Source organism: Oncorhynchus gorbuscha, linkage group LG10 (assembly GCF_021184085.1).
Source record: "Oncorhynchus gorbuscha isolate QuinsamMale2020 ecotype Even-year linkage group LG10, OgorEven_v1.0, whole genome shotgun sequence".
In the NCBI taxonomy this organism is placed as follows: Eukaryota; Metazoa; Chordata; class Actinopteri; order Salmoniformes; family Salmonidae; genus Oncorhynchus; species Oncorhynchus gorbuscha.
In genome coordinates this window covers 20410037-20425783 of record NC_060182.1, presented here as the reverse complement: position 1 = coordinate 20425783, position 15747 = coordinate 20410037, and the positions used below count along the sequence as shown (strand labels likewise).

General features: G+C 43.6%; 2 protein-coding genes across 13 annotated transcripts; one reads left to right on the top strand and one right to left on the bottom strand.

Annotated features, from left to right (window-relative positions):
- Positions 1-286: 286 nt before the first annotated feature.
- On the top strand, positions 287-8475 carry LOC124045659 (transcriptional regulator QRICH1-like). 5 transcript variants are annotated; one of them, XM_046365138.1, is made up of 12 exons: positions 287-532; positions 1708-2008; positions 2115-2216; positions 2343-2492; positions 2564-3286; positions 3459-3624; positions 3720-3874; positions 3976-4090; positions 4224-4332; positions 4405-4556; positions 4665-4755; positions 5693-8475. In XM_046365138.1, the coding sequence occupies exons 2-12, from the start codon at positions 1751-1753 to the stop codon at positions 5868-5870; spliced, it is 2199 nt and encodes a 732-aa protein (XP_046221094.1). In that variant the 5' UTR covers positions 287-532; positions 1708-1750; the 3' UTR covers positions 5871-8475. The 5 variants fall into 5 exon arrangements, with proteins under 5 accessions (XP_046221094.1, XP_046221095.1, XP_046221092.1 ...); XM_046365139.1 differs by having other exon boundaries at positions 4218-4332; positions 4671-4755; XM_046365136.1 differs by having other exon boundaries at positions 4218-4332.
- Positions 8476-8928: 453 nt separating this feature from the next.
- On the bottom strand, positions 8929-14265 carry LOC124045661 (receptor-type tyrosine-protein phosphatase V-like). Of its 8 annotated transcripts, none has more exons than XM_046365144.1 (11): positions 14127-14265; positions 13399-13568; positions 13018-13117; positions 12592-12676; positions 12332-12408; positions 12111-12245; positions 11665-11787; positions 11310-11470; positions 10761-10896; positions 10266-10333; positions 8929-10120 (listed from the first exon to the last, which is right to left on the bottom strand). In XM_046365144.1, the coding sequence occupies exons 2-11, from the start codon at positions 13401-13403 to the stop codon at positions 9874-9876; spliced, it is 1137 nt and encodes a 378-aa protein (XP_046221100.1). In that variant the 5' UTR covers positions 13404-13568; positions 14127-14265; the 3' UTR covers positions 8929-9873. The 8 variants fall into 8 exon arrangements, 6 of the variants coding, with proteins under 6 accessions (XP_046221100.1, XP_046221099.1, XP_046221098.1 ...); XM_046365143.1 differs by having other exon boundaries at positions 8930-10117; positions 12592-12682; XM_046365142.1 differs by having other exon boundaries at positions 8932-10120; positions 12592-12682.
- Between the last annotated feature and the right edge of the window lie 1482 nt (positions 14266-15747).

The window sequence follows — 15747 nt, the reverse complement described above, 5'->3', positions numbered from 1 at the left end:
TTTTCAAGCTTTTGGATGTGGAAAATATTTAAATTGAAAGTGAGATATTTATTGTAAGGTTGTTCCTCGTGATTGAGCAGCACACAGCCTTATGAACAATACATTTAATTCACACTTTAAAGCAATTAGATTGCTATTTAATCTTGAGTTATGCTTCATCTGGAAGCGTTTTTGTCACGAGGTTGTGATACGTGTGGCATGTTGCACTGCATGTCCCCTTTAAAATGACCGTCACATCAATTTATCGCGGCATCTGAAAAGGGTAATCTCGCGTTAGCAACACGCCGCAGTAGAACGCCATCTGATTGGACGAAAGGGGTGTAGTTGTAAGATGGCGCCCAGTGAAATCTGACTGCAAAATAAAAGGGAAAATAATAGACAAAATAGCAAGAAAACGTGAAAAATCCAAGTCTAAAAGATCACTGAGACAATTTGTATCTCTCTTATGCACAAGAAAAACGCTGCTACTGGCTTGTGGAGCTGCATTTCTGGGCGGATACAGAGTGGATTTGGTCGGCCTGGGAGAAGAGAGGTAACAGTAAAGCCAGGGAGGAGAGGAGGGAGCTATACTGTTACTGAATTTAACACGTTTTATACTGACGTTCTATTCGCCACATTATCTATTTTGTGCTTTCATTAACATGGCGTATTTGATTTGCTCAAGACCTGCATATTCTGTTTGTTTAGTAGGCCGGTAGGGAGGAGGGGACTCCACGGGAACGAGCAAAATACCGTAGTCCGCTAACGTCAGTTAGCTTGTAACGTTAACTAGCTACAGTAGATTTACAGCACCCGTATTTCGCCTTTAGCAACAGTAGCTAATGTACACTTGGCATTTGTTCAGTATCAATGACAATATGAACAATTACTTAATTCACACCCAGTCAAATGTGAGATTGTTTCATCTTCGTTCGGTGTTCTCGCAACCGACCTGCTCGAGCGAAGAACCAGGACAAGACCTACCTGGTGAGCGCTCGCCCTGACCTCGACTGTCACTGAACAGTTTTCATTGTTCCAACTTCCGAGTGGATTATTTAATTCCTCTGAGTTGATACAACGCTTTTGCAGCACACCCCGAATCCCGATACCCCATGCTAGCAGAATTAACATTTAGCTTCTGTCAGATGTTGAAGGCAGGAATGTTTACCTCTGTCATAGTCCTGTCCGGACAGAACGGAGTCTAAGGCCACCTAATACCGATTGGTAGTGATTGAACGGACACAAAAGTTACCCCCTTGTCTGTCAGCAAATATTCTTGTCCTAAAACGTTAAATTCCGTCAAAAATGAAAGCTATTTTTTTGTGACAGACAACTGTAGTGTACCACAACCCTATTTACATATTCATTGTAACTTATATTCATTGTAACCTTTGTCTAAATATGTGAAAACGGCACGTTTCTATGATCTGTGATAAAAACATAAGGTCCTAAAAAATGCTTCTCTGACATCACTTTTAATCCTACCCTGTAAGAAACTGATTTTCAAACATCCCCACATCACCTTATATCTCAGTTTGAAAATCAGTTGTTTTTAAAAATGTTTTGGCATTTGATGTTTTCGGGTAGAACTTTTTAACTTTATTTATTTATATAATATGTAGAAATGTGCTTTTCACATATTTTGGAGTTGCCCTTTAAGCCTTCATGACAGTAAGTAGATTACTGCAGGTAAATAACTGACATGTGTCTTGTCTATGACAAACACAGGCACCCCATCCTATCCCCTGTAGAAGAGTAGCGTTGGTCTGTGATGAATAACATGGAGGGTTCGGGGGGCTCGTTTGAGGATCTGGTGAGGCTGAAGGCACGCAGTGTCCCCCAGCATCGGATGAAGGAGTTCCTGGAGTCCCTGGCCAACAAGGGCCCCGAGGCACTGCAGGAGTTCAATCATCAGAGCGGTGCTACCGCCACAACCACTACCACCACTACGGTGTACCAGCAGGGAGCAAACTGCATATACACAGACAACACCGAGGTGGCTGGGTCACTGCTGGAACTGGCCTGTCCGGTAAGAGACAGAGTGAGGAAAAGAGAATGTCTAGTTTGTGAAAAATGAGATGGATTTGGTGACATGATCCATATTATAATAAAACCACCCTGTGCTCTACCTTCAGCAACAGCAGGTACAGGTGTCCCAGCAACAGGTTATGGCAGCACAGCAGCAGCTCTCACCAAATATGACCACAGCCATGCACCAAGGCCAAGACATAATACAGGTATAATCATCTACTCTTTCTGTCTTTCTCTCTCGCTCTGTCCCTGCCACTCCTAAAAATGAGTGCCAATTATTGCTGAGATTCTAGGACTATCCTGGTTACCTGAAATGTATATGTCTCCTGTAGGTGCAGATCGGGGGGCAACATCAGGGCCAGGTGGTTGGGGTGGGGGGCCAGGTGCTGCAGCTGCCCTCCTCCTCCAATCAACAGCTACAGGGGGTCACCACAGCCCAGCTAATACAGTCTGGGGACCTCACAGAAGAACAGCACCAACAGGTAAACACACATTCCAGTTGGTGTACACATATACTTTACGGATAATGTATTTTAACATCTCTCCCTCAAAGCTGCAGGCCCAGTTGATGGCAGCGGTGGCGGGTGGTCAACAGATCCAGATACAGACGGTGGGAGCTCTCTCCCCCTCCCAGCAGCAGGGCTCTCCCCGGGGAAACACCATCCAGACCACCTCCCCCCTCCAGCCAGCCAAGAAGCGTAAGGTGGACATGCCCATCACAGTGTCCTACGCCCTGCCTGGTCAGCAGCTGGCCACTGTGCTAGCAATCCCCCAGGGTCAGGGACAGCAGCAGAGCTACGTATCTCTGAGGCCAGATGTGTTGACTGTAGATAGCAGCCACCTGTACAGTGCTACAGGTACCATCACCAGCCCCACTGGAGAGACCTGGACCATCCCAGTCTACTCTGCCCCGCCAGGGTCACGTGATCAGGGCGGTGTCACACACATCGCCATCCCCCAGGAAGCATACAGCGCTGTGCAGGTTGGTGGGGGGACTACAACGACAATGGCACACACTACGCCAACGCAAGTTACGATCGGCTCGAGTCATGCAGTTTCCACGATGACAGGGTCGTCGGTGGGTCATGAAGAAGTGCAATACCAGACAGTGGCGGCCAACTCTCTATTCCCGGCCCAGTTCATGCACGGGAACATCCACATCCCTGTGGCGGTGCAAGGGTACGGCAACACCACGCAGTCGCTCATCTGGGACCCCCAGCAGCAGGTGCTGCACACACAGGGAGGGGTGCAGGTCCAGGACACACAGCAACTACAGGTCACTTTATTCAGCAGCTACAGATTATAATTCTACAAGCCCCAAACATCTATATCAAGATTTATATCATTTATAATCCTGATTTAATTTCTGTTTAGAGGTCTTAACTCGAATGGCCTGGTCTCTTGCTGCATTTGTTTTGCATACTGATAGCCCTGGTGTGTCTGCGCAGGGTCAGACCATGGCAGTAGCAGAGCTGGAGGGCCAGGGGCATACAGAGATGATGCTTCCCTGTTCTCTAAAGCCTGAGGAGGGGCTTGACGTGTGGAAGCTCTGGGCCCAGAGGAAGAACGCCGAGCTGGACAAGGACGAGATCAACAAACTAGCTCCCATTGGCCGTAAGTACACTCACCTTTTTTTTGTCGGACAGTATGTCTACCCCCTCGCTAGCCAGCTCCCCATTGACTGTTTATACGTGTGTGTGTGTGTGTAGGCCGGCAGGCACTGAGGTTCCAGGAGGACCTGGTGTCGTGTGCGGTTGCTGAGCTCAGTGTGGGGCTGTCTCACATGTGCCAGGAGGCCCGAGGGCTGGAGGGAGAGACTTATGGGGCTGACGTTCTCTATTACGTCTTCCTCTGCATACAGAAGGTGCCCCACACACACACCCAGGAATATAGTAACTATAATGGAAGCTACTGCATATTCTAACTATCTTTTTACTCTCTTGTCTTTCCTGTCTTTCTCTGTAGTATCTGGTTGATAATGGTCGTGTGGATGACGTTTTTTCAGACCCATACTACGGGCGCTTCTCCCAGTGTCTGCATCGGATACTGGAGCCATGGAGGCCAAGCGTCCATCCACTAGGTAAGAACAGAAATCGGTATAGTCCATTAGAGCCCAACCATACACATTGTACATATCACCTGTATGAGTTAGTGATGAATAAAAAATGTCAGGTGTTTCATGTTTTTTGCTGTTTTATGACTTCCTGGCCCAGGTTACCTCATCGCCAGTCAGGTGACAGAGGAGATGCTGTGGGAGTGTAAACAGCTGGGTGCCCATTCCCCTGCAACGCTACTGACTACGCTGATGTTCTTCAACACCAAGTGAGTAAGTTACACACATATATACACACACATACAAAATGCATGTATCTAACACCTCTTTGTCCCCCCTAGGTACTTTCAGCTGAAGACTGTGGAGCAGCATCTGAAGCTGGCCTTCTCCAAGGTCCTGAGACACACCAGGAAGAGCCCCAACAACCCCAAAGACAAGTGCACCAGCATCCGCTACCTGAAGCCTGTTGGCCAGCACCAGATAGGACAGAAAGGTGAGCGGTCACCCAGACCCAGGACAGGAGAGCTAGGGGTCAAATACTGTACATGGCTCTTTGTGACATGCAAAAACTTGGTGGTAACCTCTAACCCCTCTCCCGTAGTGACAGATGACATGTATGCAGAGCAGTTGGAGCACCCAGAAAACCCTCTGCGCTGCCCCATCAAACTCTACGACTTCTACCTCTTCAAAAGGTGAGTTGAGGGACAAGGAGTAAGGGTGTGAAGGAAACAGTTGAAGGGTACATAATGCCTCTGAATCTAGCCTGATATTTGTAGAACACTAATATACAACTAGGGGTGTGAACGTTACATTTTTTAAAACTAAATTTTATCATTAACATGAAGAAAATCCCTAACGAATGAAATTTAAATCACAATTCAGTTATCACAAAACTACCAATAACAGGTCTTGATCATCGTCGTAATGGGATTTATTAGATTTCTTTTTTACAAATTGGCCTACCTAACGCAACAATGCTGTGACGTTAAAAGGGGATATGCGTCTTTCAAATTATTTGTGACGGATATAAAGTGCTCCGCACGTAATCGTCCTTAACAGTTGGAAAAGAAAGTGCTGATTACAGAAATGATTGCGGCCATTGCCAATGACCTATTTGAGTTGAGGTACTTTGCTAAATGCAAGCACCATTTGAGCCATGACTCGCACTGCTGAAACAGGTGCATCTTTCTCATCAATATCACTGTTCGACATTTACTCCCGTTTCAACATGGTGTTATTTACTTTATAATGGGAGTTGGGGCATACATTTAGCAGCATTAGAATGCTAAAATTCTTCTCCTTTTAATCAGTAGATGGAAGGCCCTCAAAATTGTCAAGATTCCAGCCACGCAAGTCAGACTGTTCTCACTTCTACCGCACGGCAAACAGTGCCGATGCACCAACTCTGGTGCAACAGGACAGTGAATAGCGTCTATCCCCAAGCTGTAAGACTGCTAAATAGTTAACCAAATAGCTACCCGGACTACTGCGGTAGAACTTCATTGCCCCTAGCAGTCATACCACGCAGTAGGATTTCCCATTATATTTTAGAATGGAAAACTGATAAATGGCAGTTAACATGGACTTTTTTTCCCCATTTGTCACATAATACTAACCTCTCTCTCTCAGTCCACAGAGTGCTAAAGGCCGCAACGATGCCTTCTACCTGAACCCTGAACCAGTCGTGGCACCCAACAGCCCCCTGTGGTACTCCACCCAGCCAATCAACAGAGAGCAGATGGAGCACATCCTCGCTCGCTGCCTTATCGTGAGAGAGATCCAGGAAGCTGTTGCCAACATACACTAGCAGGACTGGAGGAGAGGAATGACCATTGACTTAGACATCACATCATTATGGCGTCAGTGAACGCATAGGCAGGGCCATTGAGGCCATCTCTATTTTGAAGTAGTACATTTTCTTCTTCTACTTCTATGAGTTGGCAAACAAACTGAAAGGGTTCCTACTGCCACCCGGAGTGTGGTGTTTGAACAGTATAAAGCCACGGTTGGCGATTTACTGCCAACTGCAGTTATGGAATGTTTATTCACGAGTAGGCCTATAATTCATTGGTCCATCCCTCCTGACGGCTCAGAAATAATTCTAACTTCACACATTACCCAAGGGATTGTGATAATTTTCTGGTAAAAACATTAGTTTGCTCCGTGGCAAGGTGGCCAAGTGTAGGGTCGTCACTAGTTAACACAGCCACAAAGTCATAAACCCTTTCTATTTCAACATGATCTTAAAATCTGATTTTAAACTCAACTCTCACCTTAACCACACTGCTAACCTTAGCCTATCCTTACGGTAAAAAAATAAGCTACTTTTTGTTTTCATGAATTTGTATGTATGATATAGCCAATGTTGACTTTGTGACTGTTTTTATCTAGTGGAAACTCGTGTAGGCTACAGAGAAAAGCTGTTTGTTTCTCAGATGACTCTCGATTAGGAAGAACTTTGCAGCAGGTGTTTCTGATTTAAGAAATATTGCCATGTTGGTGGGTGATAACATTTAAATAAAGCCCAGCCCCGAAGTGAAACAGGGTGAAAGTAATTTTCACGTCACCTCATACAAAAAGGCATGTAAGCCTCATGGAAACGTCCGAAGTTACACATTTGGATTTGTCACTTCAAGCCCAAATACCATACTTTGACTAAAACAATGATTTATTGATTCACATCGTTGTGCAACGTCATGGGTAAGCTCTGGCAATTGTCTTTCACCCCAAAAAAGTGGATTTCTATTGGTGTGGGCGTTTTAAATGTATGTATATGGTAATTGTCTGTGTATAGCAGGATTTCCCAACCCTCTCCTCGGGGAGGAACAAATGTTTCAGATTTTTGTTGTAGCCTTAAACTGGCACACCTGATTCAATTAGTCTGCTAATCATCAACTCCTTGACTAATTGAATCAGTTGTACAAGTTTCTGGCTAAAATCAAAAGTTGAAACTTCTGGTGGTCCCTGAGAAGAGGGTTGGGAAGTACTAGTGTATAGCGCATGCAGTGTACAAAACATTAGCAACACCTTCCTAATATGTAGTGGCATTCCACAGGGATGCTGGCCCATGTTGACTCCAATGCTTCCCATTATTTTGTCAAGTTGGCTAGATTTTCTTGATACGCATGGGAAACTGTTGAGCATGGAAAAACCCAGCAGCGTTGCAGATCTTGACACATTCAAACTCATGTGCCTGGCACCATACTGCCCTACACTGTTCAAAGGCACTAAAATCTGTTTTGCCCAATGACCCTCTGAATGGCACACAATCCATGTCTTAAGGCTTATAAATCCTTATAAATCCTTCTTTAACCTGTCTGTTTCTACACTGATTTGAAGTGGACGTAACAGGTGACATCAATAAGGGATCCTAGCTGTCACCTGGATTCACCTGGTCAGTCTGTCTTGGAAAGAGCGGGTGTTCTTAAAGTTTTGTCCACTGCACATCCCAAGATGCATACTTAACTTTCATCCATACAGAGAATATCGCTTGCGAGCCTTAGGTTGCTCTTTTGCCAATTATTGGTCAGAACATCAGAATAGGGCTGCCTTTGTAAACTCAGCCTTAAATACAACCTTTCCATCAAATATTTTTGCCAAAGGAAGTAGTTGCAGGTTAATGCGTCATGAGTCTTGTCCTGTAGGCTAACTTTGTTTTCCCCTTAGATATGCCAGCTGCAGTCAAAATTGGCTATATTGTCATAATTTGTTATTTTTGGGGTCTAATTTGAGTGTTGGTTAGGTTTAAAATCAGATGTTATGCCTTTGTGGTTGTGCCAGCAAGTAACCACTGCAGAGCTGCATCCCAGAACAAGATTCATTATGAAAAACTAACCTATGATTTTTTTTTTCTCCATTTAAGCATTACTGTTGTAATTCTTTTCTGTTCACCAACAGACTGAGGGATATGCATTTCTCCTGTTTTATTCTGTAAAATACATGTTTTTTTATGTTGCTGTTAACTAGACACTGCTGCTTCTTTGTCATAGTCATGAGTACTCCTCTTTGTTGCATTTCCTCTTTCTTAATAGTTTTCCTGATCTCATTGTTGCCCAGCTGTGAACAGGTGTGTGTATATATGGACTCACCTGCAAGTTCACAACCAGGATGGGCTTTACTCTTTTGTTTTTCTCTCCTTCTCTGTGTGATACTGGACTGAACAGACCTGTGATGACCTTACTGAACTGTCTGGAGGCACAGTGAACTGACTGAATGGTGCTCGGGCTGTTGTGGCCCCTAATGGATTATGGCAGGCAGTGAATGAAAGTGTTCCACATAAACTTGTCATAAGAACAGACTTTTTCTTTCTGTTAAATGGTTTGCTACGTTGTGAGCTTCTGAATGCGACCCAGGCTTAGTCATTGTTGACTATTAAACCACTTTCTTATATGGACCTCATCCATAGAGCAAGATGGAGGACTCCTTTGCATCTGTGCCATTATGACAATCTCCATTTTGAAATAGTCAAATTTCTTCTTTACTGATCCCTCCTGATGACTGGGTAGGACATGACTCCAACAGAGTCAACAGCTAATGAAGTTGGAGGTCCCACCCAGTTGACTACATTAAAATGGTGGAAGCTGTCAATGATTCTGCTTATGCTAATACAGCCTGTTAGCCCCTAGAGGTCTTTGTTATTCTCTGACCTCAATACAGTGCATTACAGCCTGCAGCTACCGTATGAGGGAGTCTAACAGCATTAATAGTACTTGATAAAGTATTACACTTGGTAGCATGTGTATTATACATCATAGAACCAGGAGTTTTCCCTGGCCAGGATATAGGGTCTGTTAACTCCTGGCTCTAATTACAATGGCCTGAGCAGGAAAAACTCCTGGCCCCAGTGTACTGTTCATGACGAATGAAACAGATGTGGGTTTTCATCCACTGTTCTGTTTATTTTCTATATTTAAGGTCTACTTTGTTATGACAGTGCCTCTGCGATTTTTCTAACATTACCTTTTGTGCAGTGATTCACCACGTGTTTGTGTTTCTCTGGAGATAACGTGAACAATAGTGCTTAGTTTCTGCACAAAGTAGTTTAATGTTTTTCATATAATTTTCCTAATGTAAATCAAGGGTCTAAATTGTGGTAGAGGCTGTTTTTCACCAAGAAGATAAACAAGCAGTGAGAGACACATGTAACAATGTTGTACTACGTCATACAACGTACAAATCTTGTTCCAGCACACTACTATGCTTTTTAAATGCATTTCAACATTGCTGCAACCTTATACATAGGGACAATCTTGGTTTTGCAGTCAGGCATTCATGAGAATAGATGCGTCTCAGCACCATTTGTGATCAAGTACATATCTCCCCCATTACCTCAGGCCTTAGTTCTTCATGGTTGGTAATCCAGTCTGGAGGAACAGGTTCAACCGGAGAGGCATGTTCCTCCGTATGTCTGTCGGACTGATTCAGGAAGTAGATGGATCCGTTGTTGCGGCTGCCTCCTTTGTATGTTTTGTCTCACACACACACACACAGTCATCTCATAGGGGGAAAGTCCCCTTCCCACTCAGTCAAAGGCCTTGTTATATGTAATCACACAATTTACAGTAGTCCCTAGGTCGGGACATCTTCCCTCAACCCCAGGTGTGTTGGAGAGGAATACATCAGCCCATTCCCACTTGGCAAAGTTTGGATGTGTGGTTTCACTTGTAGATACATGTTTGTGTGTACTATTGTTTGTTCAGACGGAGTTAGCCCCTCCAGGTGTGTGACTGAGTGAAGATGAGGGTGTGGCTATAGATTGGTGTGTAAATGCGGATTAAGGTGTTGGGTGTGTGCATTTGTGCGATTAGTCCTCAAGTGTGTTTTTGTGGATTAATATGCATAGAGGGGGGCAGCAGTCTTCTTAGCAAGTTCCTAGGGTTGAGCAGCTGTTGCACGGAGCTCTGGGTTTGTGGTTGGGTTTGGACTGGATGGGGTGTGTGCTGTTCCCGTCTGCGCCTCCCCCTCGATGAGTTTCCCTGACCTGATCGCCCCGAGGTGGTGAGGGGGTGATCCTTCCCCCAATCAACATGAGCAGGGCCAGCATGACTCTGTACTCTGCTGAGATATTGAGAGTTTTGATAGCCAGCTGAATCAAATAGCACAGTGTAATATGATACTGTCTGTTTCAATAGACATTGTTACCATCTGAAACATTAACATTTTCAAAAAAGATAATACCTGAGTGTTTGCTTTGTGTTCTCACCTTAGAGGTCCCACACTCCCTCCACTCAGCCAGTGCATTAGACACTGATGAACCAGTATATACTGCTCCTGAGTACATGCAGTGAGGGAACACAACACTGAGAACATTCTGCAACTAATGAAGATGACATGAACATTGTGACAAGCTGAGCTCTTGACCTGGGGGGGTCTTAGACTAACTTGCCAGCAGAGAGGAGCCTTCAGCTGCCCTATCCTTTTCTGAAGGGTTATATAGCCTCACATTGTACAAGTAGGTCATCAGGAACCATTATCACAACTTAATAAATGGGGAGGCTAGAGACAAACTACTTTCAATGCAGCATCAAAAGAAGTTTGTCTCCAAGCCTTCAGTTATCTATTGATGATGTGTAACAAGGATCCTAATGAATCACTGTCCTGGGGCAGGGTTTCTATCTATGGGGGTGCACATTTGTGTTTATATCCCAACACAACTTATTCAGCTAATCATCAATATTCTCAGTAGTTGTGGACTGACCAGGTTCTGGACCATCATGACTCTGTGCCGTCTCAGGTCCTCCACGGCGGCTCTAACATCAGGCATGATGCCACGCACACACAGCTGCATCAGCCATAGCAGAGCGACAAACGTCCCAGACCGCCCCACACCTGCACTGAGAGAGATGCCAGCAGCATTTAAGAGGTGTAATTGGCACAGAGATACAAACAGCATTTAAAAGAGGTGTAATCGGCACACATACTTTATATAGAGATATTGTCTCAACTGAAATTCATACACATAGATATCTGCAAATATTAAGAAACCACCACCAACACAATGACTATGATTTAAATGTTTTACAGTGATGGAAATGTGACTCTGGCATTCAGCTATTTTCAGTTAATAAACAAAAAAAGACTGCTGCATACTGTATACTTGCAAATGTAACATTTTATTAATGTTTTTGTCACAGAAATATCAAGGCCAAAAATCTAAGTATAGGTTAATAAATAATGACACAGAAAACAAAAAGTGTGAGACAGTTTGCAAGCTAGGTGAGTTTGGGTCAGAGGTGTGAGGTCATACCTGCAGTGCACCACTGCAGGCCCCAGAAGGGGTAGAGTGTCCAGATGCTGCCTCACATACTCAGTGAAAGCACAGAGAGAGGAGAGGTCGTTGGGTACACCCTGGTCTGGCCAGGAAGCGTAGTAGTAGTGTGTTACTGTCCTCTCTACGGGAAAACCGTGCTGAAACGACACACACTATCAGCACAACCACACTACAAGAACAATCACACACACCAGACAAACTCACTATCTGTACCACTCAGACACACAATTCATCTTGGAAATAGCCTACATCTGTTGACCAGTGGCTGAAACTAATAGTCTTTGTTACAATAAAATAGGACAACTAGGAAATGACAGGACCTGGGCCTCACCTGTCGTAAGTGAATGGTGGTGATGAAATAATCTGGACGCCGTTTACGAGACACTGTGGTAACCTGGACCGCTCCGTACGACACCGTCCCTTGCTCCATTGGCCAGTACTCATCACACAGCACCTGGAGAAACACGGTCAACACGTTGTCTAACTAATAAAAAGTATAGACACTACTGTGTGCACAGCAGGAAATGTGACACTATGACAAATTCATGGTAGATACACCAACTCTGTGCAGCACCCACATCAACAGGGGCAAGAATATGCTTACGGAGACTTTTCCATAACTTCATGGGTGGCAACGAGGGCAATATAAAACCAGAAGAACTATGCAAGTTTACGGGTCAAACTTGATGCTGTGAATGTAGTCAACATGTTACTCATGAACGTTTAATACATTTGAGAATTGTTCAGTGTCCCATCGCCATCAAATCCCTCACTCACCATGTCCTTCTGTTTCAGGGCGGTCACCATGATGATGATCCTAACGTTCTGCTCCCATACCATTCTCCAGAAGTCAGCGATAGTGCTGTGCAAAGGACCCTGGGTACAAATGAAGTCTCGCTCCGTACATCCACCCTGAGGAGCAGATAGACAGACCGCAGACTTGATGAATGAATAGACAGACAGACATACAGCGACAGACAGACAGACAGAGTACTCACAGGGACATAACTAGCGTTGATATAATCTGAGTGTAGCTTGGAGTCTAGCAGGGACAGCCTCACTCGACTGTGGTCATCTGAAACCACAGGGACCATTAATCAAAGTGATCAGAAAATGGGAAGCATTATCACACATGGGATAGATGTGAAGATAATGTTTATGTGCTTAGATACAGCAGGTCATATTATCATGGTAATAAACTATTACTCAGAGGTAGCATGTGGTGGTGCCCTGATATGGTATGTACCATAATACTCACACGGCAGTATGTAGGGGTATCTGTTCTTCTCTCTGTTGGCCTCCAGGTTTCCAGCCCTGGTAGTGAACTCTTTACCAACATCATTCAGCTCCTGAACAATGAAAAAACAGCAACTGAAGGGACACTATGAAAGTGGGACTTTAATGCCACAGCAGACACTGCACAAAGTCTCCAAGGCTCAATAGTCTGGTGTTTCTCAACTCCAGTCCTCCAGGACCCCCAACAGTACACATTTTTGTTGTAACCTTGGACAAACTCACCCGATTCAACTCATTGAGGGCTTGATGATTAGTTAACAAGTTGAATCAGGTTTGCTTGTCTGGGTCTACAACAAAAATGTGTGTTGGGGATACTGGAGTTTGGAAACACTTCTGGATTACAGAGCCAGGGTATTACTCAATAGAAGACTGGTTGAGATTGGTTTACCTCAAACTTCTGCCAGAAACCACTGTTGTTCTTGGCAGCGAGTGATTGACAGCGCAGATGGAATTCCTGTAGTATATGTTCCCGTGAGAACACCCGTACCCTATATGGAAATATGGCAACAATACTCAGTCAATCAACAACACTCTTTAAACAACTATTTAAATTGAGCTCCAATTTTACTCAGTGGCATTTTTCCAAGTGACTACACCCAGAATGTTCTTAATGCCATCATTCCATTAGACTTGAGGAAGCAACAATAGGCTAAAACAGTTCTAACAGCATTCAATCAGCCAATCAATAGTTACTTTTCTCTTCAACACCATTTCAACAAAGACTCAAGTTATTCAATCCAGTCGCTCAATGACATTCAAAGTTCCTCACCTCATGTTTTGTTACAGGTGCAGAGATTAGGCTTTAAGCTTCCTGTGGTAACCAATAACAGGAGTATGTAGCGTAGAGGGGTTCAGACTTGTGGGGTTTCGTTGGGTAGTTGTAGAACAACAGACCAGATGATTGCAGTGCCCAATCCTGGATGAGAGGCTTCTGCATCACTGATCATGTGGAAGAAATAGCAAAGCCTCTGTGATTACTATGCCTTGGTCAAAAAAGTGGAACTTGAATGTAGAACTAAACTGAAGTTACTGACCCTTCCCTCGCTAGTTAGAGGAATTTGGCTCACCAAAAAGACCATGTCACACCAAACACAAACACACAATAAATACTTTCATAAAAACATACAAATATACAGATGTGCATTAATATAGAAAACAAATGTTGGGCGGCACCGGAAGCCTAACATTCTTACACAAGATGGTTTGAATTTGTTCAAGGAGCTCAAAAGGCAGTAAGAATGTCTCATATTACACCATATAGAAATATATAATTAACACTATAGAACAAAGTCAAATATAGCCTACAGAATAAGGTTGCAGAATCAACTGCTAGCACCCAAAACATTTTCTGTTGAACACTGTCTGACACAAACAAAAGACGCATTCATCACCAACCTGAGAACACTAGAAAAACCTACACCAACAGGTGTACAACACAAGTGTACAGCCCAGAAGGGGTGAGCAACACCAACGTATTATTTCTTATTTTACTATTACCTTTGTAAGTGTTCCTTTAAGTGAGAAAGAGTTTAGAGAGCAACCGGTGGCTCCCTTCCCTTCGATGTGTCCTATCTTGTCAAGTTACCTTGCCCCAGTTATCCAAACCACCACATTTTCTTTCTCCTCACGCTCTCTCTCTGAAAGTGGCAGGGAGAGAGGGGTGGGTTGAGACGGAGACTAAAGGGGCAGAGAGAAAGAAACAAATACTTAAGGAAGGTATGTGGCTGTGGATAATGTGTTTATTTGATATTCTTTAAGACAATGTATTGTAATACTGCCACATTTAATCCCACTCGTTGCTCATGAATGGTACCTATAAAATGTAATAATACTTCAAATCCTGCTAGGTAACCTGTCTTTACCACTCCTACACAGTAGACTTGAAAAACAGATACCACTGGTCTTATCAATATTCTTATTAATTAAATACTTATATCACTTGTACAAATACTAAAACAACTTCTAAGAATTCTTACAAGAAATACATTATGTATTGCTCCTGTGAAATGCAGTTAATTTTAGTTTCATATGGGGAACATTGTTTATTGAGACCATGAATAGAAGGAGAGGGTCATTAGTCCATAGAATTAGCATTCATTCTAGAAATCCAAATTCTAGGTAGTCAAGGTTACAGCATCCCAATGATTTTCAATTGTGCATCTCATTCTAGCAGAGAAAGTAACCATGGCATGACTAGATACAATTAAGACATTTATAATTGTATCTTTATTTAACTAGGCAAGTCAGTTAAGAACAAATTCTTATTTACAATGATGGTCTAGGAACAGGGGGTAGAAGGACATATTTGTACCTTGTCAGCTCGGGGATTCGATCGTGCAACCTTTCGATTACTAGTCCAACGCTCTAACCACTAGGCTACGCTGCCACCCCAATGAGTGCCTAATGATAAATTTCCCCAAGGTTTGTTGGTGGTTTCTGCTTATAACCCGTGCTCTTCCAACCTCGAGCTCATAATGGATCACGAGAAAAAGAGCAAAAGGTCATACAAGCCACAGCCTTGCGGAGGTATTGAGTTACCGGTATACAGCGCCTTGCGAAAGTATTCGGCCCCCTTGAACTTTGCAACCTTTTGATTGTATTGGACATCCTTGTCAAACCATGAGGAAATAGGTCATTGCAATAATCCTAGGTACAGTGCCTTGCGAAAGTATTCGGCCTCCTTGAACTTTGCGACCTTTTGCCACATTTCAGGCTTCAAACATAAAGATATAAAACTGTATTTTTTTGTGAAAAATCAACAACAAGTGGGACACAATCATGAAGTGGAACGACATTTATTGGATATTTCAAACTTTTTTAACAAATCAAAAACTGAAAAATTGGGCGTGCAAAATTATTCAGCCCCCTTAAGTTAATACTTTGTAGTGCCACCTTTTGCTGCGATTACAGCTGTAAGTCGCTTGGGGTATGTCTATCAGTTTTGCACATCGAGAGACTGACATTTTTTCCCATTCCTCCTTGCAAAACAGCTCAAGCTCAGTGAGGTTGGATGGAGAGCATTTGTGAACAGCAGTTTTCAGTTCTTTGCACAGATTCTCGATTGGATTCAGGTCTGGACTTTGACTTGGCCATTCTAACACCTGGATATGTTTATTTT

Bases quoted from the DNA above. Each gene is read 5' to 3' on its own strand.
- LOC124045661 (XM_046365142.1), bottom strand. The intron at 10,334-10,760 runs GTCAGTCCACAA...GCATGTACTCAG, and splicing joins TCATGATGGTCCAGAACCTG to GAGCAGTATATACTGGTTCA. The intron at 10,121-10,265 runs GTGAGAACACAA...TCAATATCTCAG, and splicing joins GGGAGTGTGGGACCTCTAAG to CAGAGTACAGAGTCATGCTG.
- LOC124045659 (XM_046365136.1), top strand. From the start codon at position 1,751: ATGAATAACATGGAGGGTTCGGGGGGCTCGTTTGAGGATCTGGTGAGG. The intron at 3,625-3,719 runs GTAAGTACACTC...GTGTGTGTGTAG, and splicing joins CAAACTAGCTCCCATTGGCC to GCCGGCAGGCACTGAGGTTC. The intron at 4,557-4,664 runs GTGAGCGGTCAC...CCTCTCCCGTAG, and splicing joins GCACCAGATAGGACAGAAAG to TGACAGATGACATGTATGCA.